General features: G+C 33.2%; 6 protein-coding genes across 8 annotated transcripts; 3 read left to right on the top strand and 3 right to left on the bottom strand.

Annotated features, from left to right (window-relative positions):
* Nucleotides 1–1,736: 1,736 nt before the first annotated feature.
* Nucleotides 1,737–4,240, top strand: LOC130657876 (uncharacterized). The gene is made up of 2 exons (XM_057460867.1): nucleotides 1,737–3,762; nucleotides 4,176–4,240. The coding sequence occupies exons 1-2, from the start codon at nucleotides 1,737–1,739 to the stop codon at nucleotides 4,238–4,240; spliced, it is 2,091 nt and encodes a 696-aa protein (XP_057316850.1).
* Nucleotides 4,241–7,237: 2,997 nt separating this feature from the next.
* On the bottom strand, nucleotides 7,238–9,921 carry LOC130657875 (uncharacterized). Its single transcript, XM_057460866.1, has 4 exons — nucleotides 9,890–9,921; nucleotides 9,385–9,461; nucleotides 8,876–9,043; nucleotides 7,238–7,895 (listed from the first exon to the last, which is right to left on the bottom strand). The coding sequence occupies exons 1-4, from the start codon at nucleotides 9,919–9,921 to the stop codon at nucleotides 7,762–7,764; spliced, it is 411 nt and encodes a 136-aa protein (XP_057316849.1). The 3' UTR covers nucleotides 7,238–7,761.
* On the top strand, nucleotides 9,765–27,618 carry LOC130656318 (RNA-binding protein Nova-1-like). Of its 2 annotated transcripts, none has more exons than XM_057459149.1 (3): nucleotides 9,765–9,768; nucleotides 25,555–25,713; nucleotides 25,906–27,618. In XM_057459149.1, the coding sequence occupies exons 2-3, from the start codon at nucleotides 25,584–25,586 to the stop codon at nucleotides 27,006–27,008; spliced, it is 1,233 nt and encodes a 410-aa protein (XP_057315132.1). In that variant the 5' UTR covers nucleotides 9,765–9,768; nucleotides 25,555–25,583; the 3' UTR covers nucleotides 27,009–27,618. The 2 variants fall into 2 exon arrangements, with proteins under 2 accessions (XP_057315132.1, XP_057315131.1); XM_057459148.1 differs by lacking the exon at nucleotides 9,765–9,768 and adding an exon at nucleotides 23,004–23,028 and having other exon boundaries at nucleotides 25,556–25,713.
* On the top strand, nucleotides 10,269–14,888 carry LOC130657873 (zinc metalloproteinase-disintegrin-like batroxstatin-1). Its single transcript, XM_057460865.1, has 6 exons — nucleotides 10,269–11,236; nucleotides 12,003–12,315; nucleotides 12,475–12,709; nucleotides 13,178–13,414; nucleotides 14,068–14,266; nucleotides 14,463–14,888. Exons 1-6 carry the CDS (start codon nucleotides 10,369–10,371, stop codon nucleotides 14,870–14,872), a joined length of 2,262 nt encoding a protein of 753 aa, XP_057316848.1. The 5' UTR covers nucleotides 10,269–10,368; the 3' UTR covers nucleotides 14,873–14,888.
* On the bottom strand, nucleotides 14,865–16,791 carry LOC130656320 (mediator of RNA polymerase II transcription subunit 9-like). Its single transcript, XM_057459152.1, has 3 exons — nucleotides 16,258–16,791; nucleotides 15,513–15,640; nucleotides 14,865–15,191 (listed from the first exon to the last, which is right to left on the bottom strand). Exons 1-3 carry the CDS (start codon nucleotides 16,414–16,416, stop codon nucleotides 15,122–15,124), a joined length of 357 nt encoding a protein of 118 aa, XP_057315135.1. The 5' UTR covers nucleotides 16,417–16,791; the 3' UTR covers nucleotides 14,865–15,121.
* Nucleotides 16,978–21,328, bottom strand: LOC130656319 (AP-4 complex subunit sigma-1-like). Of its 2 annotated transcripts, XM_057459150.1 has the most exons (5): nucleotides 21,184–21,328; nucleotides 18,915–19,001; nucleotides 18,195–18,263; nucleotides 17,802–17,813; nucleotides 16,978–17,374 (listed from the first exon to the last, which is right to left on the bottom strand). In XM_057459150.1, exons 1-5 carry the CDS (start codon nucleotides 21,319–21,321, stop codon nucleotides 17,252–17,254), a joined length of 429 nt encoding a protein of 142 aa, XP_057315133.1. In that variant the 5' UTR covers nucleotides 21,322–21,328; the 3' UTR covers nucleotides 16,978–17,251. The 2 variants fall into 2 exon arrangements, with proteins under 2 accessions (XP_057315133.1, XP_057315134.1); XM_057459151.1 differs by lacking the exon at nucleotides 17,802–17,813.
* Nucleotides 27,619–27,846: the final 228 nt, after the last annotated feature.

Raw genomic sequence — 27,846 nt, 5'->3', positions numbered from 1 at the left:
GGAAACGATTTCTCTTTGAAGTTTTGGCTATGGTAAAACAGTTAGGACTTCCAACATTTTTTATGACTTTGTCCTGTGCAGACTTAAGATGGAATGAACTGGTTAAAATCATTACTAAATTAAAAGGTAATGACATATCTGAAGAAGAAATCAAAAATCTAAATTATTATCAAAGAACAGAGATTCTTAACAGGAATCCAGTTCTTCTAGCAAGACATTTTCAATACAGAGTTAAGACGTTTTTTAAAACTATAGTTGTCAACGGACCATTAGGTAAAGTAAACTACTACGCGATTAGAGTTGAATTTCAGGTTAGAGGTAGCCCACACATCCACTCTTTATTATGGGTTGTCAATGCACCAATTTTACGTAGCGATAACAAAAAAGAATATATTGCCTTTGTGGATAACATAGTTAAATGTCAGCTTCCTAATAAAGACAGCAACCCAGATCTCTACAAACTAGTTTCGACATATCAAACAAATTCTCATTCTAAATCTTGTCGTAAATATAAAAACAATATAAATATAAAAACAAGAATTGTCGATACTCTTTCGGCAAGTTTTTTACAGACCATACAATTGTTGCTGAGCCTTTACCTGATAACATCTCAAAGAAAGAAAGAGAAACACGGTTAAAAGAAAGAAAGGCTATACTAGAAAAAGTAAAAACTTACATAGATTCAAATTTGAATCCAAGATTCAACAATATTCTTCATCCAGACGAACCGAATTATAACCAACCAGGTACAATTGAACAAATCCTTCAAAGTTTAGCCATAACAAATAAAGAATATGAAAACGCACTAAGCATCTCACCTGATACTGGATTTCAAATTCACTTCCGAAGGCTTCCAGATTCTTGTTTTATCAATAATTATTTTACTGAGGGTTTGAAGGCATGGGAAGCTAACATAGACATTCAACCTGTTCTTGATTATTATAAAGCAGTTTCTTACATGTGTGCTTATTTGTCAAAAGTTGAAAATGAATCTTCAGAGGCAATGAAAAAAGCTGCATCGCAAGCACTAGAAACTGGTGATTCATTATTTGAACAGATGAAGTCAATTGCATATGCGTATCGAAATCATCGCGAAATGTCAGTTCAAGAAGCAGTAGCTACTATAATGCCAGAAATATGGTTACGAAAGACATTTCCAGCTGTAGTTTTTGCAAATAGTAACATTCCTGAGAAGCGATACAGGGTATGTCGTAACGAAGAAGAAATTTTAAGTTTACCACCAGAGAGTACGGATATTTTTAAACGAAACATGTTGGATAGATACATGGATAGACCAAATTTAGAATTTAAAAAAGGCAGATACCCCATGTTGGAACAAATGTGTTATGCTGAGTTCTTGTCAAGCTACTCTATGAAAATAAAACCGAAACCAGAAGAAGAAAATGACAGTCAACCAGAAGTACTTGAAGAATTAATAGCTGAGATTTAAGTCGAATCTCCTTATCCAAAAACTATACCTCTGATGTCATCAAAAGAAATGTTGAACTTGCGAAAAGAAAAATGTGTTTTAAGATACCATGTACCTAGTCGAGACAAAAATCCAGAAGGATATGCACATCATTTGCTCTTTATGTTTTATCCTTTTCGCTGGAAGCAGAATTGTTAAGTGAAAACTCGGGTACTTACACAGAGAAATTATTGGAAAACGGTGTATAGAAATTATAAATACAAATAAAAGAATATGCGAACCATTTGGTGAACTTGTTAAAGAAGCAATGATAAATTTTCACGCAAATGTAAATAATCTTGATTCTTTCGCCGAGCAGGAAAACGACGATGTTTCTGATGAGATTAGTAATATAAACAACCATGACACTGACGAAATTCGAAGTGAAACCGAAAACATCCTAGTTTTTGGAAACACTTTTTCATCTATTACTGAGCCTGGAATTTCCGACGACGAACTCCATGAAAAGATTCGAACATTAAATAAAATACAAAGGCAAATTTTTGAAGTGGTAAATGATTGGGTTAGAACTTACGTAAAAGGTTTAGCATGTAACGCACACCATAAAATTAAGCCAATTCACATTTTTCTAACAGGAAGTGCAGGTCGTGGAAAGCCCCTTTTAATAACAACAATTTCTGACATGCTAAATAAAGCACTTTCCTATCGTGCAAGAAACTTAGAAAAGGATAAATATCTTATTTTAGCACCAACCGGTGTTGCTGCCATTAATATAGAGGGAAATACAATACATTCAGCCGTAGGTATACCAGCGGATAGAAATTTCACTAAAAACATTTCTAAGTTAAGTGATAAAAAGAAATGTATGCTGCGAAACAAGCCTTCAGAACTAAGCGTTATTGTAATAGATGAAATCTCAATGGTTTCAAACAAGCTACTTTTACATATTCATCAACGGCTAACCGAAATATTTGGATGCGCAGATGACATTCCATTTGCAGGAATATCTGTTATAGCATGTGGCGATTTTTACCAACTTCCACCAATTCAAGCAAGGCCAGTTTACGCAGAATACAAAGATGCATTGTTAAATCTTTCACATTGCTGGAAGCATTTTAAGATTGCTGAACTAACGGAAGTTATGAGACAGCGTGGTGATCAACATTTGATTGAATTATTAAACAATATCAGAGTGGGAAAATTAGAAACGCGACACGAAGATTTACTAAAATCTAAATTTATTTCACCAAATGACCCACATTACCCCAAAAATGCAATTCATATATTTGCTGAAAATCAATCCGCCTCTGAGCATAACAAAAAAATGCTTAATAGCATAACATCGGACGAAATAAATATCGAAGCTATTGACAAAATTCCAGAAAATATACCCGTGCAATTAGTCCAAAATTTTAATTCTCGCACTCAAATGGAAACAGGTGGACTTGCGCGAAACCTTCTGCTAAAACTTCATGCAAAAGTCATGTTGACGTCAAATATTGATGTATCTGATAAACTCATTAACGGACAGATAGGTACTGTTCATCGGTTGAAAACCGATAGCTCAGGAAATGTAACAAGAATATATTTGAAAATGGAAGACATATATACTGGACTTAAAGCTATGAGAACAGATCCATATGCTATTCAAGAAAATGTTGTTCCAATTAATAGAGTAGAGAAAGAAATCAAATTTAACAAACATAATCCATCTTCACCTTCTATGAAACGGCTGCAATTCCCATTAATGCTGTCATGGGCCTGTACTGTTCACAAGGTTCAAGGAAAAAAGTTTGATAAAATTGTTGTCTGTTTTGATTTATTAAAACAACGAGCCTTTCACTCAGGACAAATATATGTTGCATTAAGTCGAGTCACAAGTTTAGACGGTTTATACCTAACGGGTACATTTGCTAAGTCAACCATTAAGTCAGACACACGAGCAACAGAGCAATACAATTACATGCGAGAACATTCAAAATTGACACAAAAAGAAACTGGTGTAATTAGCGAAAATTCTATTATGGTCACTTTGCTTAATACAAGATCCTACAACAAGCATAAAAACGATATTAGGTCCGACCGCGTTCTCATGGAAAGTGATTTATTATGTCTAACGGAAACTCAGATACCATTGAACTCACATTTCGACTCAAAACTAGATTACTTTACTTTAATTCCAAACAACAATGTGGACAAATTTTCTAGACTTTTAGTTGGTCATAATGAAACTATAGAATTGTTTGATATTGTAAAAATTCCTGGTGCAATATTTTTTAGAATGACAAAAAGAACGTTTCACGAAAACGCTATTAATGTTTTGCTTCTATATCGTAAAAATTCCCTCAATAGAGATGAGTCATTATACCTTTTTCAACATTTTTTGGGAAATGAAACTGTTGATATTATACTCGGAGATTTTAATGTGAATGCATTTAGCGATGAAAACTATTTCCTTGATTTTCTTACTGGATATAAACAAGTCGTAACCTCGCCAACTCATATATCAGGTTCACTTATTGACCATGTCTATATCCGTGAGAATGTTTTAAATACTTCTATTTCAGTGATCACGATGCAATCAGGCTTAAACTCTCTCTCTGATTTGAAAAAAACAACCTATGGTCAAACAACTTTTTTCTTCGTGTTTTTAACCTCCTTTATTTTTTTTTGCATTTTAAACTTTTAAATTAATACTGTCCTCGATCGCAACGCATATAATTGCTTTCCAACATCTTTGCTTAAGGCGGAAATCTTAAGCCGCAGGGCTTCTTGTTTGACTTTACAATCACAATATATTGTCCATCGTGATTACAGCTGTAATATCTTGTGCAAAAATGTACAATTTTGTACAAGTAATTGTTTAAATAAATGCTATCCTTTAAAGTTCTAATATAATTTTAAGATTTAATAATATTTTCATACTTTTTTCTGTATAATTGAACAAACAAAAAGCTTTTAATACACGTATCAGCAGAAATAAATTAGGTTTGCAAAAATATTTTACCTGAACAACCAATACACTTGAAACCTTTGTTATCACAAGTGTCCACGCATCTGCCATACTGGCATGGTTTCTTTTTCTGACAGACCGGACCCAACTAGTATGACAAGAAATAAAATAAAACTTTTTTTCAAGCAATTCAGTTCACAAATATTTTAATCAGGACATGACGAAGCAGTGTTAATATTATCATAAAAATAAAAATAAATAAAATAAAAAACACATTCACAGGATATTTGAAAACACCCAGAGTAAAAAAATGAAAGTATTTAATTTTAAAATTTTGAAGTAGTACAGTAGAAACAAATAATGTTGTATAGTTTTACTATACAGCTACTTACATTTTGCTCATTCTCCGTTGTTTCATAGTGCACCCATCCATTCGTGTTTTGTAAAAGTGTTTCATTGTCAGCAGTGGTAGAATGATGCATTCTGCATTGTGAATGGTGAATCATGTAGCTGAATGAATGACATTTTGGATATTGCGTGCACATGATCAAGCATTGATCGAGAGAAATTTTCTCAACCAATGAAAACACAGTATTTGTCAGTAGGGCATTTTCAAATACAACATTAAAGAAAGCGTAAAATTTGTTACAAGCATCCAATCGTAGTATGTCTCCTTTAACAATACATAAAATGCAAGAAAACAACGCGAAAATATTCCACAAAGATATCATTTTTACTCTGTTACTCCTATAAAACAAATAAACAACAACAACAATAACAACAACAATAAACACGATAAGTGAAAAAATAATATATTTCGTGACTGGGAAAGTTACAGACTATAACTTGTAAACATGTAATTAGTCCAAACAAAACAACCTAAAAACATAGGGAAATATTAACATTACATAATTTTGAAAAATAAATCATTGTAGGATAGGTTTGGTGTGTAGTTCCATCTAACGTCTTTCATGTGTCTAGAACATATATTCACAATCAGAGTCGATAAACATATTGGTGCCAAAACATTCACACGACCTACCAAGCAAGAAGTGTAAACAGAACACCTAACCTTAAGCAATAGCCTGTCAGAGACATTTGAATATCATTAAAAATTATAGCAAAAAAATCTTATCGCAAAATCAATCTAGAAACAAACTTAGAGTTAACAACGTCCATACAAAACATGTTTTTTGATGATGTTTTTGAGCCTCTTTTCATTGTTTCAGTCATTGTCTGGTTCGTCTAAAGTAATATCTTTCCTTGTCAGGATTACATATCTGGAATCAATATCAGTCATTTATAATTTTTCGAAGAACAAGCTACTGAAATGGAGTTTCAAATGAAGTTTTTGTACAAACCAAAGAATCGTATCATCCAACATTCGGAATTTTCATCCATCCAACAAGTGCTTAGTTCCGACGTTACCTAACCCAATTAGACTCTGGTAACGGTCATCTTAAAACATCAATTACTGATTATAATATTAACGTTGTCCCAATTTACAAATAACAAGAAAGATATTGAAAAAATTCTGAATCTGATGAAAAAAATGAATTCGAAAAGAAAAAACGTTAAAAGGACTAATGATAATGATGGAAGTACAATTATTATTCACGGTGGTAAAATTGAGGTTAAAAAGACCTGGTTTCTTCTTTATGAAATCAAAGATAGATTCTTTCAAATATTTTTAAGAGAAGTGCGCAATAAGATTTCGCCGAATGATAAGAACAAGTCTAAAACTATTAAACTGAGTAAAATGTTATTGGTATTAAGTAACACTTTTACCGTTCTTTGTACTTAGTATTTCTGCGTTACATCAACATTCTACTTCCATTGAAAAACCAGCCTCTTGAAAACGTTTAATGGTTACTATTAGCAACTACCGTATTTCAAACCGAACATTGAAAACATCTATTATTAAAGGCGTTATCCACTTTTAATCTCTATAATAATAGCCGTATTCCGTCTGCCTGTCTGTGTGTCCGCGAAAGCTGTGTCCCGTAACGGAAACACAAAATTTTTAAAATGCGCATCAATACCAAATGTGATGTATTTCTGTCCACTTTGTTGCAACGGGTTAATTTAAAGGACGGGCGACCCCGTGGATTTTTCCACGGGCTAACGACTAGTTTCTTTTATAATAACCGTATTCTGTTTAATTGTTGCACGCAGCTTTATTTCCGAAAATCCACGCAGAACCCAAATTTTACGGACGGAGGATTATGAAACAATTTGACTTAGCCATTTTGAAAGCTGTTGCATTGACGTTCTTCTAAAAACTTTTTATTTTTGATTTTTATGTGTTTTTAAATATTAAGATAAATATATTGTCAGCCACATGTTATATACCTAAAGCTCACGAATGTTAGGATTTGGGCTACGAACGTAGACTTCGAGGGAGCATTGTAAGCCAGCTAGCTAACCTTATTAGTCAGCTTAGTAGAAAAGCTCTTGATCTTGAGCATTATTTCTATTTCTGTTATTTTGATCAATCTGATTTTTACTAAGCTGTAATTGGGGGCTAAATAGATAGCTGTTTACCTATGGCAACAAAGTGAAAGCAGACAAATAATACAAAATTTTTCAAATGTTAGCATTTCATCTTGTTATAGTTATAGTTATAGTTTAGTAAAAAAAAGATTGTACAATAACATTAACAAGGTAAAACAGAATCAAATTCGTAGTTCGTGTAAGTTTCTGTTTCCAATTAGCGGACACCATTGGTGTATGACCGAAGTGTCTGCTAATTGGAAGTGTCCGCCTTTTGAAAAGTTTTATATTTTAATGCACAAATTAGAAAATAAAGCCAATTTTTGTATCACAGAGAAAAATAACAAATGATAATGTGAGGTGGCTATGGTGGAGAGGTTCCTGTTATTTATCGCTTTCATAGCCATGAAAAGCTGATAAAGTGGTTGATAAAGAAAATTGACGAGATTAAAAACAAGCTGGACACAAAAGTTGTAAAATGCTTGAAATAAATGTTAGAAAAACTATTTATTTTTGTCTGTTTTTATTGGCTCGCTTTTTAATTTTTTCGACTGTCCATTAATTTTGGGAGAAAAAAGCCTTATTTGCTATTTGGTGCAAAAATTATCCGCTAATAAGAATGTCTGCTAATTAAGTGTCAGCTTTTTGAAAAGTTTTTATGAAACTTTGACTAGAAAACAGCCGGTGTATGACCAAAGTGATTGCTAATCAAAGGTGTCCGTCTTTTAGAGTGTCTGTTAATTGAAGAGAATACTGTAATCTGCGATTTTGTCGCGCTATCAAGCATTTATTAATGTAGTTTTTATTTATTGATATGAACATACATATTTACATATTATTTCATATTGTATTTTTATTTGTATTTAATACAACATTATTTATACATTTAGTCATCGTCTTCCTCCATCACTTCCGGTTTTGGTGGTACTCCCAGAAGTTCGTACTTCTCAAGATTTAACTTTTTCCGTTCCTTACGAAGAGGTCTACCAAGTCTATCAGCTTCTGGTCCTACAAGATTACCTACCAAAAAAAGAACAACTAAAGTTTAAATAAAAACCTTCAACATTTAACTTCCCATCGGACAAAGTTACAGTAACTTATGATCAATATATGCACTAGAATTCAGTTTGTAGTATTGATTTGTGATCGATAATAAAGTGTAACTAATTTAAAGGTAAGCTTTTTAACTTTGAACCTTTCTACAGAAGAACGTGAAAGTCCGAATGATTGTTTTTTTGAAATCGCTACAAATTTGTATGTACGATAACTCTCAGATTGGTGTATTACGATTTACTACGGTGTTGTTCTCTAACTTCGGGGAAAACGTGTTTGCGGAAGAAAATTCGCTAAAACATTCTTGCCTTAGAATGGTCCAATGAGAAATTATATTTGGATATTTAAACAATAAGTCAAAATTTACAACAATTCGGAAAAGCCACAACTGGATATTGTGGCTGATTTGGTCGTTAAAATACATTTTTCAAAAAAAGTGGCCGCTAACTATCAAGCTAACTATAAAACGCGGCTGCAACTATAAAACACGACCGCATTTAATAATCAGCGGTTGTGTTCTAAAAAAAAAGCACGGTCTCGCTTTATAATTAGCGGCTTCTTCCGTGGTGTTTAGGATGGAGACTTATCAAAGTGGAAATAAACAATAAAAAATATTTTTCATTTGAATGCTGGTTTACATCAACTACCATTTTATTCCAGTTCTACTTTCAGTCTGTTTTCTTAAACTTTGCTCTACCTAAGTCACAAGAACTTTAAGATTACCCTTATATTCCTTAAACGTTTTGTTCAGGCACCTCTCTTATCGATTTACCGTTCAACGATTAAGTCGATTAAATCACTGTTAATAGTTTTTCTCTCGAGAAAAGGTCTAATTTTATAGAACTACAAAATGCAAATATTTTGCGATAAACCTGAAGTGTCTTCTGTAAACTCTTTTTTGGCTGAAGTATTTGGGGTTTTTTTCTGTAATTTTTATATGCCGATACCTTTAAAAAATTCCGCTTGTAAGTCCCCCAATCTTTCAGTGATATCAGTAACCTTCGCTTCAATTTCTTTTAATCTTTTTTCTTTATCTATAGTTGATTTTATTGTTGTTTCTTCTTTTGCTTGTTCTGCTGTTTTGTTTTCCCGCTTTTCGGTGTCTGCCATTTTAACTAGATGAAACAAGGTGGATTTATTTCATAATAAGCTTTATGATGACCAAATAGAATTATGCTTGTTTCAATTTTATCGCTTTGTTTATAATTGCTCATTATTCGCTGAGGACATTGGAAACCATATTTTTTTTAATAAGCTGTACTTATTACCAACTGCAATGGAAGCTGCACATATCAATAAAGCATTGTACTTAACGCAGCTCTGTCTTGAATGCCACACTTTTTAATTTTTTTTGCCTTATGCATTTTCTCTAACCAAGAATGTAATGTAATAATTTTGCCATTATATATTCAAATCTTAGTTCTTTCCTGCATTCAAGTGTAAGCCGTCTACTTACTTTTGAAACCTTCTTTTCCACACTTAAAATCAAAAATATCTTTTTTAACTCTAACAAGAAGAAAGAGGATCTGCTCTCTAATTATCATAAGTCTTTTTAACAGAGACTCTAAACATACGTAACTGTGGCAACATACCGTGGGTAAACAAGGCAAAACAAAGAGTGTTTTAATATGGTGCACCAATTTACGGATGAAGTGACAACATTTTTAAAGAGAAACTTTGTTTACCCAAACCAGTTTAACCGAAACTATCAACATTCTTTTGTTGTTGTTGAAAATATCACACTTTTTCAAATCTTCCTTTTTACACAACTGTGATTTCACTGTCATTTACTTATAACTTTTTTCTATTTTCATTTCATTGAAGTCTCAACTGAGTTTAAATTCTCAGGTATTTACGATTATGATGGGGGCTTTTGTAAACTGGATAATTTGATAAGAAAAAGTTTATTTATGAACAAAATAGCACGGCAAAAACGGATTTAATTACAGTACGATTCTTACTTTTTTCTCGAAATTTGAAAGATTGGGTCCATATTGGTATAACGTTGATCTAAGGAAACAGGGAGGTGAAAAATTCACCCATTTCTCCAACCTCGTTCCCAGGCAATTTTTCGCTTTTTTGATATCCGAGACGGCGCGAAGAAATGATTTCTACTCGCCGTCCGAGATTGTCAAAAAGAGAAAAATGGGCCTGGGGACGAGGTTGCCATTTCTCAGCTGGCCACAAAATAACTTCATTTTTCGAAAAAGAAGTATCTACCGTTATGACATTTAATACACAAGGTCGCCTGGTTTTATTTGTGCAGAAAGAAGTACAGATACAAAAAAAACAACATTCTTAATGACGTAATATGTTAATAAAATTCTGACGTCAAATTATTTAGACATGATCCACTCTTTGTATTGTTATCATGTTTTGAGAGTAAGGAAAAGCCGATTAAAGTAGTTGTGGGGAAATATCAATACAAGAGGATGATAAAATGCTTATGCTATGCATGCGTGTTTTCATCACCTTCTCTTTAACCGCAACAGCGTTAAAAAGTCTCGACAAACCCTACGAAATAATCACACCAATGCTCTTAACCGAATTCGTTGACAGAGAAGTATTTCCAATTAAATTAAAGATCTTTATTCACGCTAAAGAAACGTTGGTTCTAGAACTTACGAAGAAAGAAACAGACCAGAAAAGAAACGATTCACAAAATGGTTGCCAATATGTTGGTACCGTGAATAAGAACGAGAAATCTCGCGCAAATTTAAATCTTTGCGGGGGTATAACAGGATCAGTTATAACTAGTAGATTTAGCATTTTTATTAGACCGAAATTAATACCTAAAAATAGTAACATTTCAGTGGATAGCTTAGAAGTAGAACACGTGCTCCAGAGTATAGTGAATCAAAAAAAGGAAAATAGAAACACGGGTTTACACGGGTTACGAAAACCTCTTCGATATCGCAAAGATGTAAAATCCGACATTAGACATGCGGTGAAGTTTTTAGAACTGTATTTAGTTAACGACCAAAGTGTGTATAATTTTTTTAACAAAAACACGTCACATATTGAAAAACGTTGTGAAACTATAGCACGACTTTTAGACGAGAAATTCCGACCGCTTCGTGTTCGTATTATATTAGTCGGAATTGAGATTTGGACGGAGAAAGATTTAATGCAAGTGACAAGCAACTCCCATCAAACAATGTGGAAATTTATGAGGTATCGAAAAACTCATATAAATAATCGAGTACGAAACGATAATGCGCAATTGATCACAAAGACTTCGTTTGACGAGGGTGAGTATAATAAATTTTGCTTCAACTTTTCTTGTTTTAGCAAAGTCACCTGTTTTGGTTATAGTCACTACTAACTTTAATAGGACGTGGTCTGGGAACCATCGAGGTGGTTGTATGGATAAATTGGTCACTATAAATACAGCGTGTGTGCCCAGACTGCTTCGTATGAGAGCAGGTACCAGTACTCGACAATAGCGTTACATTAACAAAAATGTTTAGATCTCTACAGCTGCTATAAAAGCTCGTCTTTCATCAGTGTTTAAGATCAACCTCTAACCCAGGGCTTTTTTTCTCTTTTTGATTCCAAAGCGAGAAAGAAATTTTTATAGAAATATCTTGTATTTCTTTTTCGCTGTCACTTAAGAAAAAAAAAGTCCTGGGATCGAGGTTGTGTTAAGATATCTGCGCCGAGTCTCTATAATAATAGCCGTCGTCTGTCTGTCTCTGCGCGGACCCCCGCTGAGTTAGAAAATGATGTTGCGGAAACACGAAAATCAAAGGCGATATATTTTTATTTACTTTGTTGCGACGGGTAAATATAATGGACGGGCGAACCCGTGAATTTTCCCACGGGCAACGACTAGTCTCTTTAATAATAGCCGTATTTTGTCTGTATGTCCGCGGAAGCCACGTCCTGTTACGGAAACACGAAATGCGATATATAAATGACGGACGACCTCGTGAATTTTTCCACGGGTTAACGCCTAGTACTTTATATTTATTTCCGCTGTCTTGACCAATAAGAAAATGCGAAATAAGTACTTTTAAACATGAAATACACTAACAGGTTAGCTGGAGTTGGGGGTTAAGCACTACTAAATTATTTTTGATCACCTGTTACATGATTATCAGTTAATTGTTGTAGGACGAACTGTTGGAAAAGCACCCATTGGGACAATATGTTATCCTGCGTACTCCGCAGGAATAAATCAAGATTTCCACAGTAACCCAAAATACGTAGCGAACGTAATAGCCCACGAAATAGGACATAATCTTGCAATGCATCACGACGATGAAGTTTGTCATTGTCTCGATCACTCAAACTATAGATGCATAATGAGTCATCAATTGGATGAAACGGTAAAAAGCTTTTCATCGTGTAGCAAAAATCAGTTTGAAGAGCATATCGAAAGCGGGTAAGATTTTTTCATTAATAATGTTGTCTTCTTCTCACTTTGTTTAATATTTTCCCTGAATTTCAATTCTTATTTAATTTCACAACTTTTCCTAGTTTTCGAAAATAATGGCGGCACTTCAAGCCAATTGGTCTACACCCTAAACTTTTCTTCATTTAGCCACCGAAGCTGTTTGTTCGATTTCCCTTTAAACATAAAAAAGCCTGCAGTATGTGGGAACGGTATCATTGAAAGTGGAGAGGAGTGTGATTGTGGAAGTCCTGGCAACTGTGCAAAGTTTGGATATTGCTGTCATCAAATTACGTGTAAATTATTCAAAAATGCTACTTGTGCATTTGGTGAATGTTGTGAAAATTGTCAATTTAAAGCTAGAAGCACACTATGTCGTTACCAGGTAGGAACACTAATGTTATGTTGTTAATATTAGAAGTGCTCTCACTATCCAAACTTATTTTTATTTACAAATTTTTGTTGTCATTTGGAAGTACTAAGCCTTTTTCAGAGGGCTTATGTATTTCATAGTTTTGAACTGTTCATACTCTAACGACTTTGTCCATATTCTGAGAATTTCTAATACGTTTATTAACCCAGAAAACGTAAAACGGCTTGAAATATCGACTTTGCTCGATTTTGCTATTTAAAAGCCGAGAAGGAATTTGTTATCGAAAATTATAACGTTACTAGTAGTAAAGTTTGTAAGAAATAACGGTTGCTAAGAAAGTTGAGGTCTAGAGGGTTAAGCTTGTCTCCAGAGCATCTTGTATCCTTCTACGCCTATGATATTCTGACGGGAATATTATCGGCATATCATAGGAGTTTATGCCAATAGGAAATTACTTTAACTTTTGTGTTACCGTTTTAGCGCGGGGAATGTGATTTACCAGAGTTTTGTTCCGGATTACAACCAACATGTCCGATGGACGTCCATATCCAAGACACTGCCAGTTGTTCGTCCGGTAAGGGTTATTGTATATCCGGTGTATGCCTAACACACCATCACCAATGTCAAGACTTATTTGGAAACAATAGCCAGTCGGCTGATGGGTACTGTTATAAAGAATTCAACACAAAAGGAGTGGAGTTTGGACATTGTGGAAAGGTGAGTGAAGGGACGTTTAAGACCTTTCCTTGAAAACAATCAAAAACATAGGGCAGATAGTCAAAAGATTTGTCTAGTAACATGGAAAGTTGACCTCGATTTCTATTCATCTAACTGAGTTACACGTGGCAAGTAAGTGAATAGTGCAAACCTTCACAAATCAAAATGGTTTTAAGCTTCACTTCCATTACCCCCAAAAATGCAAAACGAAGCTGTTAGAAGTTTTAGGAATGTTCATCGGCTTTTTATATTCTCTCACAAAATGTATCAAGAAAAGTTAGAGAACTTCGAAGTTTGTTTCAAAATAGTTGTGTAGACTATTTTTTACCAGATTCACTTGTCAATGTTTACAGTGGAATTTTCATACAGCAGACATGTATGTCTGACTAGAGCAATTTAAACGCAGATTACCTGACCTACGCATCTGAAAAGGTAGCACTTCTGCGAGTGCGGAGGATTCACGAGTTAATTCTGGTCCAAAAAGTGCCATTGTTTCGATATTTTCGTGAGAAAGTGTATAAGTCAATATCTTTTGATGTCAAAGCAATGCGTAAAAAACTTTGAAGTCTTTTCTCTGGTAGGAATCTAGGAATACTGATTTTAGAAATATTATTTAATCGCAGTAGTGCACATTTTAGATTTTTTTTATCTAGACAACACTAGGGTATAAATCATGTGACTCGGCTGATGCATATTGTGGCAAAATGCAATGCGAATTAAAAATGCACACACATAAATCTGCGAATAAAATACGATGGAGAACAACTGGTGAAACGATGGAGTGTGTCAGTAAAGAATACATTGATGAATATAATCACGCTAACGATGGAGATCTTTCATTGGCAAAAGATGGTAAGTCAATTTGTCTACCTAGTTTCCAGGCCTATATACTTGTTCTTTTTGTTGACTGTTTTGTTGGGATGCATAGATTTTTTCTTGGCTGTTGAATGCAAGTCCTTGCTTGTAAGAAAGAGAAATTATTGCAAAATTTTTATTTCCACGAGCGGAAAACTCGTATAAATAAATTTTCGTCTCCTTTTTCTTTTAGGTACCAGGTGTGGTCACGACAATATCTGTGTGAACCGAAGCTGCATAGCACTATCCAAATATCGAGCGTTAAATAAGATCACACCATGTTCAGATAAATGTTTTGGTAACGGCGTATGCAACAACAAACACAACTGTCACTGCAAACCAGGGTGGGCACCGCCCTATTGCAACGTCATAGGTTTGGGCGGAAGTATAAACAGTGAGCCACTCCTAGCGGAATTCTGGTATATTCGCAAACCTACCAACAAGATGTTGTATACAGTTCTTGGCACGACTTTCGGCGTGATTCTCATTGTGGGTGTGGCAGTGTTTGTCAAGGTTTCGCACCAATTGATAAAAAAACACTATAAGAAGAAAACGCAAGAACAACAACAAAAATATAAAGAAGAATTGAAAAGTCTTTTATAAAATTATAATTATCATTATATTATTATCGTAAAATTATTGATTACAAATTAGTGACAATGTTGATGACCATAACATTTAAACTTTGCGTGAAATCACCCAAATTATTCAAAACGGCACACTATTTCCTCAAAGTAAGCATGAAGCACCTAAGTCACAAGTTTTTGCCAGCGGTTAGTACGACGTTTCCATAGCCTTACAGTAACCGCCTGAGATAATCATCCATAATGGGTATATATTGTGAACTTTCGGTCACGGCTCTTCTTGCTTAACAGAAGCAGCTGTAATGACATTTAACATTTTGAATTTCTCCAAAGCCTCCCTGAAAAAAAAATTTGAGTAAGTGAATAAACTATTTCTTCTTCTAAGTGAATAAACTATTTTTTTACTTCACAGGATCCAACTCAGTGTCTACAGAAATTTCTAACGATGATTTTACATCTTCCTTTTCGCCCCTCCTAAATAAGCGGGTGGATGATATGTGCAACAAAAAGGAACATGAGTAAGGGGGGTATCGTAACATTCGATCGCTAAAAAATGTGTTTCCTAAATCCTTACGATGGTCTTTATTTTGAATGGAGTGTAATCCAACACAAGATACCCAAAGTTAACAAGGGAATAAAACAAACAGAAGTGGTCTTACTCTTTTTTTTGTAGATCGACAACACACTTCTGATACAACTTCTCCTGTTCTTCTGGTGAATTATCTAAGCCAGGAATTTTATTTAGCAGTTCACGACATTGCGCCATCTTTGTTTTGAAAGCAAGCACCTGACACAATGGAAAATACGTTTTAAAGTCTTGTACGAGTAATTAACAACGAAAGAAGTGATGCTAAAAAAAATTATTTTTTATTATGTAAAACAAAACGTACTCTGCTCAGAGGTGATCTATTTTTGAGCCTTTCATGCACCTGGATATTTCTTTTACTCCAAAATAATGTTAAGAATAAGCGAGAAACGACTAGAACGTTTCTTGGACGGGAAATTTAGTTATTTCGTTGCAGGAATTCAAACCACAAAATCTCCAAAATTTAGTTCTCTTGAAAATTTAGTTCTCTTGGAAATTTTTTCCCTTAAGTTAAACGAACAGTCGCAGAATTAAAAAATATATACTAAATGTGTCTAAAAAAATAACACATGTTTGACGCCACTAAAGGTTTTTCTTTTCTTTATGTGACCTTTCTCAAGTTACAATATTAAAACCCAGTTTTAAATAAGTTTTCCGGATGGCAAAAAGTTTTTTAGAGTGGCAAAAGTCTTTCCAGCAATAATACTGACTGCATCAAATATATTACGTTTTTTTCAGGTGGCAAATTTATAGTCTAGTTTACACTGCCTATTAATTTTGTAAGACGAGTTGATACGAAGAAGTTAAGTCGTTTTCACCTTACGTGTAAGCTCATCTTTCTGGTCTTTTGCATTTTCAATTGACGTCATCATATCGAGTACCATTTGTAACAAATCAAAGTCCTTCTCCAAACTAGCCTGTGCAACTTGAACTGACATATTAGCTGCCACAACAGCACTTCCTCCAGGCAGACTCATACCAACAATCTTTTTATTCCTCTAGTTATTTCTAATACTACTAGTGTGATATAAAATACAACAAAAAGTCACATCAAAACATTGCAGCGTAGGTACCTCAAGGGAAATTTTTGCGAACATGATTTTCGGGAACGCGAATTGCGAAAATAAATACCGCGAAAAATTCCTAGCCGCGAAAATTCGTAGCCGCGAAAATTTCTTCCCTTAAGGTTGTAGGAGCATAAAAAAGTTGTACAAGTAACAAATAAATACAAAGTGGGAACATAATAAACTATTTTTTATTCACGAGAACGCCCTACTATGAAAAAAGCTAACTTTGGTTTGTGTCTTATGGTTAGTAATGGTCAATGTATTGGCTATTTGAGTATCGCGTACTCAGGTTGAAAGCTTTTAGACCTAGAATTCTGGAAAAATATATTGGAAATTTGGTTCTGATGCTAAAAGAGGTACTGCAAAGATCTTAGAGGTAAGAGACATTGTCTTTGGGGGGAGGGAGGGCAGGGGGCAATGATAGCTAATATTGAACAGCTTTTCCAGGATTCCTAGAATATTTTCAAGGAATCGTTATATAATATATATTCTAAGGTATGTGGTGTCTATTTAAAATACCATTTACATTTATCATATATAAAACATATTAATTTATTTAATCATTTACAAACATTTGTGTGGACCAATAAGGATGTGACACTAAATACAGAATTTTTTTTAGTTTTTCATCATTAGGCAACTTCACAACGTCAAAATGTTTTTGCCTTCTAACTCTTGAACCACCTTTCAATGTCTTCTGCACAACTCTACGAATCTAAACTCACTTCATTTGGTGTCATAAGATTTAATTACTGCTGTCCATCACTTTCAATGGAGCGAGAATCCTAACTTTGCTTGTTTCCACAATGAATCCGTTGCATATCATCTCGTCAACTATAATGTGAACTTTTTCCAAGTTGAACATCATCTGTCAAATGTTAAGGAAATATGTTTTGTTTCCCTTACTCATACGTTATCCGTGGTCACATTCCCTGGATAATAATTTGCAGTATAAAGCAAATATTCTGTATTTCTCAAGAATTTCTCAAGAAATGTTTATGCTTATGGATTATATGATTTTCAGACATAACCAATTTTAGAGCAATGTCTATATGGCGTCGATTTTTAGATGTTCAGGAAACGTTTTTATTTGCCGCACATATATAGTGTGTGTAAATTAAACACCTTAATGTTCCAATTCTAATTTTATTCGTACATACACCTGCAAATAACACTGTGTTTATTTAAGAAATGACATAAAGAAAAGTATAGTGTATAGTTTTTCTACATCCGTTGTTTTTGTCCTACCAAATAAGTGGAAGATTACTGGTAGTATCAACAAAAAAAAAAGATACGTCCAATTCACACTAAAATGTAAGAAGTATAGTGTATATACAATATCCAAATTAAAAACTATTTCAGAGTTAAAGCATTTTTAAGGATACAGATCCCACAAAATGTCATGATAAATCGTAAAAATTATTTTTGACAATTACAAAGTACTTGCCGCAAATATAACTATAAGGCTTATATTGAACATATTTAGTGCTCCCAAATTTCTTTGGGTTTTACTATTAAATAACCCAAAATTATGCCCAATTTCTACTACTTTGTATTAGCACCGTATTTTTAGATGGAAAATCAACAAATCTACTGTACAGTTTATCGACAAAAATCATTAAAAAATTATTTAACCTAACATTAGAAAGTTAATCTCTTGATTTAGACAAACATTAACTGGAACTTACCACCCCTTCAAAATATTTATCAAACACTTCTACCATGTTGTGAATAAATTCATAGATGCCAAGTTCATTCTGTGACAAAGGAAATGCATTATTAAGATGTAACCTTCTGTCAGGCTAACTATTTCCAAAAAATACAAGGATTGAAACTTATACATCGTTTTATCACATAAAAAAGAAAAAAAAAACTTATCGTTTAATATTCGGTAGCCCTTAAATTCCAAAATATTACAGCAATCGAATTGACAAGACAGGGTGTCCGCTTCGCCAAAAGATGCAAAATTTCTCACTTATCAAACTGCTTTCTGATCACTTTAAACATGTTTTCTTATAATGCAAAAATGCTAGTTTAGCAAAAAGGTATAGCACGTGACATTACAAGGTACATGTGATTTTCTGAAAATTTTGACCATATTCCTGACTTTTTGAAATTTTATTTGAAATTTCTAGTTTATAACAGACTGATTGAATACCTTGCAAAAAATATGAGTTTATACCATAGGAATTATGTCATAAAATCTTTAAGATTAAGTCTGAAAATCAATATGTAATTATAGTAATGCCTTTCTGTTTTTCTAACAATTGCCTTTCTTTTTGGTTGAAATTAACAATTTCAATTTGTGAATCAAAAAAGTTTTTTGTGATTCATTTTGTTAACGATGAACTTGGTGAATAAAATATTATGAATGTTTATATTTTAGTTAACAGTATAATGCGTTATACCTCAGTTTCATCTATTCCAATGATGAAAAATAAAGATGCATACTTGCGGAATACAATTTTGAAGTTGCGGTATTCAAGGAAAGAGCACTATAAAACAAAAATTGGAATGAAATTCCAGTTTAATCAAACATCAGCATGATAAAAAAAACATAAAAATAAATGTGGATATTCAAAAATTTGGCAATTCATATATATTCGCTTATTTTAATAAAACTTGCAAATGAAAAAAGGAAATATGATAATCATATAATACACCCGATTGTAAAATATTCACTAAATAAATAATACCGATTGTAAAAAAATCACAGATATCAAAACTATAAACCACACCCTGCAAGCTGGAATCAGTTTACAGGTTGAGGTTGCTTGGTTGACTAATCATCGTTTTGTGATTTATTTATTTTGCTCTTTCTCCATAAGTATTTCCTAATAAAACTGTTAAAGATTATCATTTTAACACTTTTGAAGTGTCAAAAGTATATCTACTAATTGGCCGACAGAACTATCACTTTCCATATCAATGTTTGTTTGAGAATGAGGAAGAAATTAACATGCTGCGAGTTAGTACAATTGTGAGTGTGAATTGTGTGTCATGCTAATTAAAGTTATCCCATAATGACCAAACTTTATTAATTTCATTCATAAAATAATCACTCAGCAACTTTATTTTGTAGAATAGGTTTTCATGACAGTAATAAAAGGTGTAGCTATATATATACCTTATAGAATTTAGCATAAGAATTATTGATTAGGAATTCTGGTGTAGCCAAACTACATATGCCTATTTCACTTTTTAGTCAGATGTAAATAAGCATCTAGCTAGATAGCCACAACCCAAACATAAAATAAATAATTTTGGCTAGGATAATCAGATCTTATATCAAACTGAATAGAAAACTTTATAAAAACAGCAACAGCAATAGCTAAGTCAGCTCAAAATCTACATTTGTAGCCAAAATCTTAAAATTGGTTTGATAACAAGTTGCGCTAAAAATGTTCACTATAGTGCAAATATAAAATGTGTTAATTTTTTTTATATTTTGGAGCTTTGGTTTCGAGATATTTAAGGTCAAGGTAGTCCTATGGTCATCACCATGACAGTGTTGATTAGGACTTTCTCCTCGATAACATACTAACCTGTGTGACATAAGTCTGTAAGGATGTAAACATTCTGAATTAACAAATCAAGGAAATGCTAAACTGTGCCTCCCATGATTGTCTAAGAGTAATTTTATTTATCATATTTGGAAATAATTATTCTTTTTAAAATAAAATAATGTTTCATCGTTATAAATATAGTTTTAGAGTTTTAGACATGAGTTATTAGTTAAAAATAAGCATTATGTGTATTTAACTTTATTATGAAATTTTTCTTGTGTTCTATTTTTGTATAGACAACAGGTGCTTTATTTAATTTGCTAGACTTAAAAATGAAACTTTAAATGTTGTTAAATTGCTAAAAAATTAATTTTTCCACAATAATGTTGTTCTACTGGAATTTAACGTGTCTTTCTCATTGCTCAAACCTCACAATAAATTATAATCTCTTTTGGAAGATCAAGAAAAGTGCATCCTCACAAGTCCTGGCTGAGCTATGTACGCCGTCTGACGTCACAAATCAACAAAATATGTGCGAACTAAGTTGGCTTTTGTTCAAAAATGGTGTCAACCATTAATGTAATTATGCTTTTTTGGGATCAAATTTGGACATAATAAAATGTTGTTTTTAGGATATGTAAGATTGTTTTTATTACATAAAAACATTATGCAGTTTTTTTGTAAGGGCTTCTTTAAGATCTATACAGCTAGAAAAGGTGACAAATTTTATCTTAACATGCAAAACATACAAAAAGCACAATACAAATCTTTTGGAAAACAAAAAAGTTAAAAAACAATCCACAAACTTTAAAAATGGCCATTACCACATTCATCATAAAGCACACTACATTACACACTATAAATTTTACCATTTTTTTAAATTTTGTTTTTTGTCTTTAATAACAGTTTTATGTTTAAAATAATATTAACCATATATTCTTTGTAATTAATAAATAAAAAACAAATGAAATATTATGATATAAAATAAAATAAATCAAACGCCGTTTTTTTCTAAGACTACACAGCAAGATCAAAGAAGCTGCTATTTTGTGTAACAGACAGAGAGATGTATTCAGGTATTATGATATAAAGCAAAATCTGCAACCTCAGCTCTCCGCAGTTCATAAAAAGCATTTATATACATATAACATTTACATTACTACGTTTATACCTGTCTTTCGTTCCTGCTTAAACATTTTCGTACAATTTCTGCTTCCATCCAAGCTCGTTCATCATGTTCAGAACTATCATAATAGTTTGAAAACCTTGTTTGACCTTGTTTATTAACAATTAATATAAATTTTAACATCTTTATCTATAAAGTGAAAAACAAAATTAAAACTAAAAAATAATCTCCTTAACTTGATAAAAGCACAATCATCGAATATAGATTGAGAAAATGACTGGAATTCGTTTTTATACAGACTATGTCAACCTTGTAGTTTTTTCTTTAAGGGAACACGTATACCGTGCTTGATCCAGCTTTTTTTTTTCTTTTAGACGGGTCAAGATTTTGATTGAAATTTTCAAAAAAAACATGAGGTTTTTGATTTTTCCTATGAAACAAAACTAAATATTTTAATGTTGTTGACTTTTTTTCTATAAAATATCAAAAATAGTGTTTTAGTTAACTTCCCCTTTAAAAGTGATATACATCTGAAACCCTTATTAGAATACATGAGGCGGTTTGATTGCTGGTTTCATAGACTTTTTTTAATGTTTACGATTTGTGATTTAACAATTGCGTGGCAGGCAGGCGAAAAGATGTGTGTGCTAGGTGAAGTAAGGTGTTTTTTTAGTTTGTTTCTTTTCACAAAGGTATCATTACGACTTTATATGAATATATATGTCAATCAGAAAATATTCATCTACATTCCATAACAGTTTAATGCCTCAACAATGTTTCCGTAGGCTGAAATGGGCTAAAAAAGACCTTTCTTCAGCAAGCTACCACATCTTTTTGCCTGCCACACGGTTGTTAGAGAAGGGCTTTTTTTAAAAAACATAAACACTCAAAAACAAGTCTAGCTAATTAAAGGCTTAGCAAAATTACTTTGAATATTCAAATTAGCCTTTTAGGGGGTCATGGCAGACTGCATTTTGACCGGACTGTGGCAGATTCCCATACATCATACATACACCATACTGTTTTTTGCTTCTACATGAATGTACAATCAAAAGTTAGCTAGAAAAACAATTCGTCTAAAGTTTCTTAAGAGAAATAGGCTAGGGCTATTTCTCTTAAAAAACTTTGCTTTCTAACTTAAGGTTCTAATAAATATCAGCTATGTTACTACAAAAAAATTAGACTGGGAGCAGAAGGTATAGCTAGCTACCTTCCTATATTTGGATTGGAATTCTTGCCACAGGGGGGAGATCAGATGGTAGTAGTTGTGGTTCATGCCTTATATTTGCATTTCTGCAAAGTCGATAAACAGATTAACCGTTGTACAAGGTATCAAGAATACAAAGAAAAAACATGTTCGTTAATTACATTATACAATTTTCTTATCTTATTTAATTCTTATGTATATAATTTTGGGATATACAATATCTGACTATTTTTTTCTGTTTTGGAACATATCATCTCTGGTCCGGTCTTCCGCGTGATTGCATACGACTCTCGTTCTGTTTAATTGTATAGGGTGACATTTCTGAAACACAAGAGAAAAGATATTATATTCCGTTTTATTTAAATGTCATTACGGTATATAACTTTATAACTTTATAATTAATTCACATTTTGTTAAATTAAAATGGATTGCACGTGAAGCAACAATATTAAATTCTTTAATAATACAACATAAGTTACCCCCGGGCAGAAGTGCGATAATTTGTCTCTACAGGTGGTATAGAATGATGAAGTTAAATTTTGAATAGTGTGTTCATGCAGAAGTATGTAGACAGTTTGTCTGAATTCACGTGTTCGTGTTTGCATTTAGGCCTTAATATAAAGTCGTGAATTCACGTTATATTGAATATATCTGGTTGTTGTAGCGTTCGTGACATGAACTAGGTTTGAATATTTGTAGCTGCTTGTTTCGTTATTGTGCTGTCATGTTTAAAGATGTTGCTAGCCAATCTTTTCATTTTTATCTTCCTATTCCTTTGAACTATTTACACAAACACAACGGAATTGCTGATTCCTCATAGATTTTGTTTAAACACTGTCTTGTAACTCTAAGTTAAACTGTATAGAAGTAAGCATATATCAGTCATGGAAAAACGCTATCTAAGGATGTACATTTAATTGAAGGTTAAATCAATTTTTTCAGTGCCTTGTTTAACCTGATCACAACTAAGCTAAAATATTGATTGACTTTCGTGAGTGAAGCCAGGTTCTGTAAGCTAAAAGTATGCACTAGAGCTTTTAGTCATTTTAGTTTTATGTGAGTGGGGAGGGGTTAAAAATAATGCCAAACAATGTTATGCGTGACAAAATGAGTAAGTGATTCAACCTTTATGCAGTTTTAAGAATGCAGAAAAAGAATTGTCGTTATCCACCCAAATTAGGATTCCTGTAGCCAAATTTAGATGCATTACAAAATAGTTGTTTATTGACGTCTCTGAGAGAATTTTTTTTTTAGAACAAACGAATCCTTATTTATCTCAGAGAATGTACTTTTGACTTTATCTTAATTTAATTGATGCAAGATTATGTTTTTGTGGAACAGGCTTAATTAGGTGTTCATTAGATTTTACTTATTAGGAGCAGTACGTAAAATTAGTGATTTTCACCAATTCTGTAATTATCTAAACTATATAACAAGTTTGGTGATGTTGACCCTGTCAAGTTTATAACATTGGCAACACTTCTCTTGAAAAAAACTTGCTAAAAATTGGCTTGCGTCAGGTGAAATTAGTAGACAATTTTTCCTTTGCATGTAGTGTCATGAGGATTTTAGTAGTTAAATAGAGTTATTATACAAAAGGCTTTTGCAGGGACAAGAAAAAACTTCTCAGTTCCATCATCATGTCATTCTCTGACATAATTGAGAGTACTTCTAAAGCCTATTTTATGAAATGTTTATAGTATTAACCAACTTGCCCCGGAGTAGATAATAGCTACTTCACACATCACCATATTTGTTTCTTTTTGCTCAAACCACACTCCATTAAGAAAACTTGACGAGCAAAAAAAAAAATCTGAGATATAGATAACAGATATTTAGGTTTATTTTGTGTTCAATGAATTATTACAATGATCATTAATAGATTTATTAGAAAAGTTATTAATGGTGAACTGCTCTAATGTGTTTTGTCTGCCTTTTCTGTTAGTTAGAGTTTTAGTACCAAAAATAGACCTTATATATGCTCCTAGACTTGAAAGCGAAAGTACGTAATTTATCTAAATATGATGTAATAGGGTCAGCCTTTGTAATTCTATTTATTTCATGTTATATTTTATATTTTTTACTGTCTTTTGGCATTGTTTCGTTCTTTACATTTTACAAGTAACACACACTTCTCTATAAGCAATCGAGTTGTTAAGGGCTAATGGCTGAAGCAGAGATTTGGGTCAAACCTACCTTAAGAGAAGAACTCTTAATGTAAATTAGTGTATTAGCACTTTTGACAAAAATCTGCAAAATTAAATTCTTTTTTATATACTATTTGTCTGTTTTAAAATTACTGATTGGTAAGAAAATAGGGTTGACCACTGACTTTTTATTTGATGTAAGTTTATGATTGATATGGCAAAAAAGTAATGCCTTGAACGATTTAAAAATGAAAAAATCAACTTTATGTACAACAAATTTAGATTTCACCAAATTTCTACCATCTAGGTAAAATTTTGGAAAGTTAAGCAACAAGGCTCAAAACCATGGTAAATGTGATAAGAAACCTATATGAAGGAGTTCTTTATTTTGATATGATTATTATTGTGTTAGTTCTTAAAATATCGAAATTGATCTTTAACGGAAAGCAATTATATTCAACCCATTAGGTGAATAGAAACTATATCTATTTGGGTGTTAGTGCTTATTAATTATTATTAATTATTATTAATTATTAGATAATAACTTGCTCTATTACAAAAACATTAAAAAATAAAATAAAGTGGTTGGATGTTAATGAGAGCATAAGTACACAATGACCTCAACGTTTATTGCGTGGCACCAGTCCAATTTTTTTTTGACTGAACACATGATAGTTTTTCGAAATGTCTTCACCCTGTGTAGTTGCTCGTAGTGAGACTGTTCTTGTTTCTGCTAGGGGACACTTTCTCTTTACAAACATGTTGGACCTTGCCTCTAATAATTGTATATATACATGCTATAAAAGATTTTAGGACGCGTGCTCTGTAAAAATGTTTTACTTATGTTACCTGAGATGCTTTAGTGATACTGTTTTAAAACTTTTGTGTTTCTTGTTGTCTTAAAAACCGCCGAGGCCAACTGCAGTGTTTACTTTCATTGAGTTAATCATTTCTGTTCATACATATTTGTTGACATACTGAAGGACGTGTATGTATATATAGAAACTCTCCTTTTGAGTGGTGTGTGAGAAAAGTCCAAACTCATACTGTGGTTTGTTTTTAGTATAGAAACAACTTTGAGTACTTTGCTAATGAAATTTGAAATGGATGAGTACGCAGCAGAAGAAAACTATTCTAGAAAGAGACCCTACATGGCTGACCATGATGATAACGAATCCAAAGGTAGACAATCAAAACGAAAGAATTCCCATAATAATGGTGGTGAGTGAAAGTTTGTTTTGTGCAGCGGTCGAGGAAGTTTTTAGTTGTCACATGACTCCATAATAACATTATATTGACAATATAAAATATTAGTTATATCCATTAGGTGTTGTTGCTATGTCCATATGTTCTTTTCATTATGTTCTAAATTACAAGTTTCTGTAAGTTAATTTCCGTTTTTTGTCATCATAGAATCAGTTCCGCTGTTAAAAATGCTCGTTCCTAATTATGCTGCTGGTGCCATCATCGGTAAAGGTGGAGCGAATATCGCCGATATTCAGAGCCGTTTCGGTGCGACAATCCGACTTTCACCGAGTGGGGAGTTCTATCCTGGTACAGAAGAGAGAATTGTGATTATTACTGGCGAAGTTAATCAGATCGTGGACATGAATAATTACATCGTCGACAAAGTGCACGTAGACGCACACGAGGGTGGTGGTGGCAGCCACCGACATCAGCGAGATGAAGAACGCGGTCAGAAAGTCAAAATAGTTGTACCTAACATGACAGCCGGTTTGGTCATTGGCCGAGGTGGCGCTACGATCAAAAGCATGCAAGAAGAAACCAAAGCGAAAATCATGATCACGGGACGAGACGAAGCGAAAGTTCACGGTGAACGTATCATTACCATATCGGGAAACACAGAGCAGCGAATGGAAGCAGCAAGACTTGTCATAATAAAAATTGCAACCGATTCAGAAAATATGTCTAACAAGAACCTGACCTATTCTGGCAGTGCAAACGGTCTTGGCAATTACGGCAATATGGACAGTGGCATTCAAGGAAATTTGTCTGCCCTGGGTTCCATGCTTGGCAGTATTCAACAACATGGTCACAACAACAACCAAAATCTATTAGCAGCACTCTCACAAAACCCACTTGCAGCCTTGCAACAATCAGGACTTGGATCGCAGTTGGGTCTTGGAGGAAACTCCTCCCTCGGTGCACTTGGCAATCTGGGATCTTCCCAGCAAATAGCTAGTCTGGCTGGTCTCACGCAAAACGCTGGCAGTGTAATTAGCAGCATTAAAACCACGGTTACTATACAGATGGAGATTCCTGATATATTGGTTGGCGCAATTTTAGGAAAGCAGGGGAAAACAGTCCATGAGTTTATCCAGTTCAGCGGTGCAAAGATACAGTTTTCCTCTAAAAATGACTTTGCTCCCGGTACCACCGACAGGATTCTGACAATCCAAGGAGACTTGAATCAAACTCAAATTGCATACTTCCTTATTAATCAGAAAATTATGCAAGCCGAAAATGAATTGGCTAGTGGCTTACAAAGGCGTTAATTTTTCTTTGTTTTTCCCCGGCAATTTTATGGCAATGTGTACCGTTTGATTGCCACAAAGTTGCATATTTCTTTAGCAAACGCATTTTAGCAAAGTATTTTTTACAAGTTTTATTTGCTGAAACGTGGTTCATATTTTTTTTTATAATGACAGTTCCATTTTTTATATTTTTTTCGTCAAAAAAGACAGTTTATAACTTTCAGTCCATGCTAACATTTTCATCGTCACATGTTGCCGTCACATGCTTTGGTGACGTTATATTGGTGTCAAAGACTTGACCATCGACGCTGTCCAAATAACACGACTGACAAATCATCGTCATTTTATGCCGTCCAGTTTTCACGTCATTACTCCGATAATCATCATCATTATCATGCCAGGACGTTTTGGTCACCAAAGCACCACCACAACAACATCAACCTGCTGTTAATAAAAGTACATTTGTAGACTTTCAAACATTTCCACAACTTTTGTTTTTCCATGGATTGTTGTCATGTTTTATCAGAAAAGTTGTTTTACATCCTAACATGTTTTTGTTGTTCATTTGTTGCATATATATTTCTTGTGTAAAAATTAAAAAAATTAATTTTTTTAATGTTTTTCTTTGTCACTTTCTGTGTTATCATCTGGATCTATATCACGTGACATTATCCACGCATCCGATCTTTGAGCATACACATAAGTCTACCAACCACGCTGTTCCAACAACATAGTGTAAGTTCCAGGCATGTGAAAAACGTTCATGTCAGCTTTCGTCTGTCAGATTTGTTTGTCTTTCACGCATTATATTTCAGTTAATATTGACGTACCTATAATGTCAAGCTCAAACGTGAAGTTT

This window comes from Hydractinia symbiolongicarpus, chromosome 9 (assembly GCF_029227915.1).
Source record: "Hydractinia symbiolongicarpus strain clone_291-10 chromosome 9, HSymV2.1, whole genome shotgun sequence".
Taxonomy (NCBI): Eukaryota; Metazoa; Cnidaria; class Hydrozoa; order Anthoathecata; family Hydractiniidae; genus Hydractinia; species Hydractinia symbiolongicarpus.
Note: the sequence above shows the minus strand (reverse complement) of the source record. Positions and strands in the feature narration are given on the sequence as shown.